The 2,999-nt window shown below is 31.2% G+C and overlaps 1 protein-coding gene across 1 annotated transcript in view; it reads left to right on the top strand.

Moving 5' to 3' along the window:
• Nucleotides 1–83: 83 nt before the first annotated feature.
• The window catches only part of LOC109859296 (UDP-glucuronosyltransferase 2B17-like), a 6,004-nt gene continuing 3,088 nt past the window's right edge, over nt 84–2,999 (top strand). Inside the window, exon 1 of the mRNA XM_020437399.1 lies at nt 84–1,134. Coding sequence (XP_020292988.1) covers nt 691–1,134 — 444 coding nt within the window. The 5' untranslated portion in view covers nt 84–690. The remainder of the gene's footprint in view (nt 1,135–2,999) is intronic.

Raw genomic sequence — 2,999 nt, 5'->3', positions numbered from 1 at the left:
TTGCCGATGAGTTGTTGGGAACTTGCTGTTATTATATCTTGTAAACTGTTGCTGGCAAGAACATACCGAAAAGAGGATACACCCTTTTGTTACATTGCTGAAAACACATGAGCAATATTTGTGGCAAGTTGCCAACAACTTGCACTCAGTTGGCTATTTGGGAACCTGCTCTACAACATATCTAAAGCGCATCAAAATCGGTGAGGTGTGACCTAAATTGTATGTTTATCAAAAATATACAATACACGATGTAGGTAAAATTACATTACAAAAATTTCTACTTTATATTAACAAAGTTTTACAAGACAAGTTTTATCTGTATAAATTATAGTAAAGTTATCACAAATTTAAGTTTTTTAATATGTGTCCTTGACTACCACTTACTTTAGAGGATAATAAATAAAATTATCGTATCTTATATAAATCAAAGAATGATTTGTAATTTAAACGGAGAAAAATGAAATATACTTTATTATCATGAGTTTTATCATGTGCGTGACTATTCAAAATTATTATCTGACATCGACATATTCACGAGAGATTAATTTATCTTCTCAAGCACAGCGTGACTCAGATCAATTAGAGCCGATGTCTACATAGCACATCGCGCGTTTAGTCGCTGGTTTTTGTCATCGGAACGCTACCGCACATTGACAGAGATCATCAGACTTCGAAAATTATTAAATCAACATGAAGAATTTGCTGTCGATTCTTTTTGTGATCCTTGTCTGCGATCACATTACTTACGGTTATCGGATTCTTGGCGTATTCCCGATCACTAGTAAAAGCCATTGGATTATGCAAGAAAGTCTGATGGTAGGCCTTGCAAGACGCGGTCATCAAGTGGACGTAGTCACGCACTTTCCGCTAAAGAAATCGGAACCCAATTATAAGGAAATCAGTCTGGAAGGCAGTATTGGTTTGACTGTAAATAACTTAACTGCAAATGAAAGTCACCAATTTAATAATCTGAACATGAAACGATTGACCGATTTGGCTGGCACAAGGATCTGTAATCTGCTGGATCATCCGAAGCTGCGTGATCTACTTGAGAATCCGCCACAAGATCCTCCATATGATCTTGTTATAACAGAGGTACGATCGATATTTTTCAACGCTAACATGTTTAATTCAGTCTTATAAGGGAAATAACAATTTTATAAAGAAGGTAGTAACGTGGTTTTCTACTTACAGTTTGTAAATATTAATTATTAACAAAATTGTGTTGTTACTACTATTTTAAACTGAAAACTGAACAATTACATATTCGTGTGTTATTTAACATCTTCTAAACACAAATTTATAGAACATTTAGTATTTACAAGACGATTTATTAGAATATTTAGTTTAAATATTTTTTATTTATAAAACTGGCAAGTACACTGCAACGGGTGGAAAAAGAATAGGAGGAATATGGTTTACTAGTGGTTTTCTAAAATAAAGTGATACAAAACAAGTAAAATGCATAAGATTTGATACTTATTAAAATAAAAACCGTATATAATATATCTAATTGTACATATTTTTTATTTTTTTGACGTAACATAATGTACAAATATCTATAGTTCAGTACATGATATAAAACTCTGTCCTGATTGCTCTTGCAATGACCCAACATCAGGACAGCGCAAAACGACACACTTTGATTTATCACAGAAATTTGACAGCATAGCTAGCATTGCTAACACAGGAATGCAAGCAAAAAAGTAGTCGATGGAAAAAGTGCCTACCTGAATTTACGAATATATTACATTTATCTTTTTCTGTCAAGCAACATTGTCCATGATTTCTCACACGCTAAACATTGTATCCACTAAATCGTATTGAGGAAGCTCTTTAGCATTCCGTGCTGATGTTTAATTTTACATTAGTTTACATATAAAAAGCCGAATATAAAAAAATGTATCTCTTTCTTAATAAATAGTATAAACTTTCAGTAACGGAAAAAACATTTAACTATTCATATTATTTTAACAATAATAAAAAGGAGTAAATAATACTAATAGGTTAAAGATAATAAAGTTTAAAACACAAAAAGGAATCAAGTATAATTAAGTGCTACGCTTGGCCTTCAAATTCTTGGCTCCAAACTACAACTATGTTAAACGGTATATGCTATCTAATAGCATGTTAGCGATTTTGCTACTCGGATGTAAACATTCTTCTTGTCTTCTAAACCTTTAAAAATTGTCAAAACTGTGTGAGGTGTTTAATTATTATCAAATTTTGAACATTACCTTATAGATATTTTTTTACGTAACGTATTTTTAATATTTCTTTTTTATCTCTCCCTCAAGTTTCAAATATTAAAAAAACAAAAAGGAATGATGATTAAGCGATGTGTAGGAAATTACGTAACACTATTCAGCGTTAAGTGATGCAGTGTCAATGTCAAAACATAATATATTTGTAATGGGCGTTCTTAAGAAAGATTCAACTTACTCATACAAGTGAAGCAATTATGTAGCAGAAAATGCATCACAATGTTCTCTTCAATATTATTTTGCTGATGTAAATTGTAAATTACTACCTGACGTTGTTCTTGCATATACTTAGTATAAATTAGCAGTTAAAATACCTTCTAAAATATACAGTCATTGTTACGATTACACATATATAATAAAATTACAAGTGTGACAGTACACCTATCCTAATAGGCACATTTGTGAAAATATTGCACAAAAATGGCATCATGAATGGCGACGATTTTGCAATGATTGCACTAAGATGATTCACCATAACGCAACAGTTTTGTCGAAATAAAAGTTTGTAAATACATGTGAACATATATATATGTATACATATATATAATAGAACATTTCAGCATAACATCCTGCAAAGCGGCTCGTATGACCTTATTCATTTCTTAGCTATTACTTCAAGAGAGCCTTAAGTTTCTTTGTTAATTTGTAAATAATATTTGTCAAAAATTGCGAAAAAGTCGTTATGCATTTCCACAGTATATACTTTCAATAGGCAAATTGTGAAAATATTGCACA

The sequence above is a fragment of the Pseudomyrmex gracilis genome, unplaced genomic scaffold, assembly GCF_002006095.1.
Source record: "Pseudomyrmex gracilis isolate BER0280 unplaced genomic scaffold, ASM200609v1 scaffold_255, whole genome shotgun sequence".
NCBI classification, from domain to species: Eukaryota; Metazoa; Arthropoda; class Insecta; order Hymenoptera; family Formicidae; genus Pseudomyrmex; species Pseudomyrmex gracilis.
This window is presented reverse-complemented; position numbering and strand designations above follow the sequence as displayed.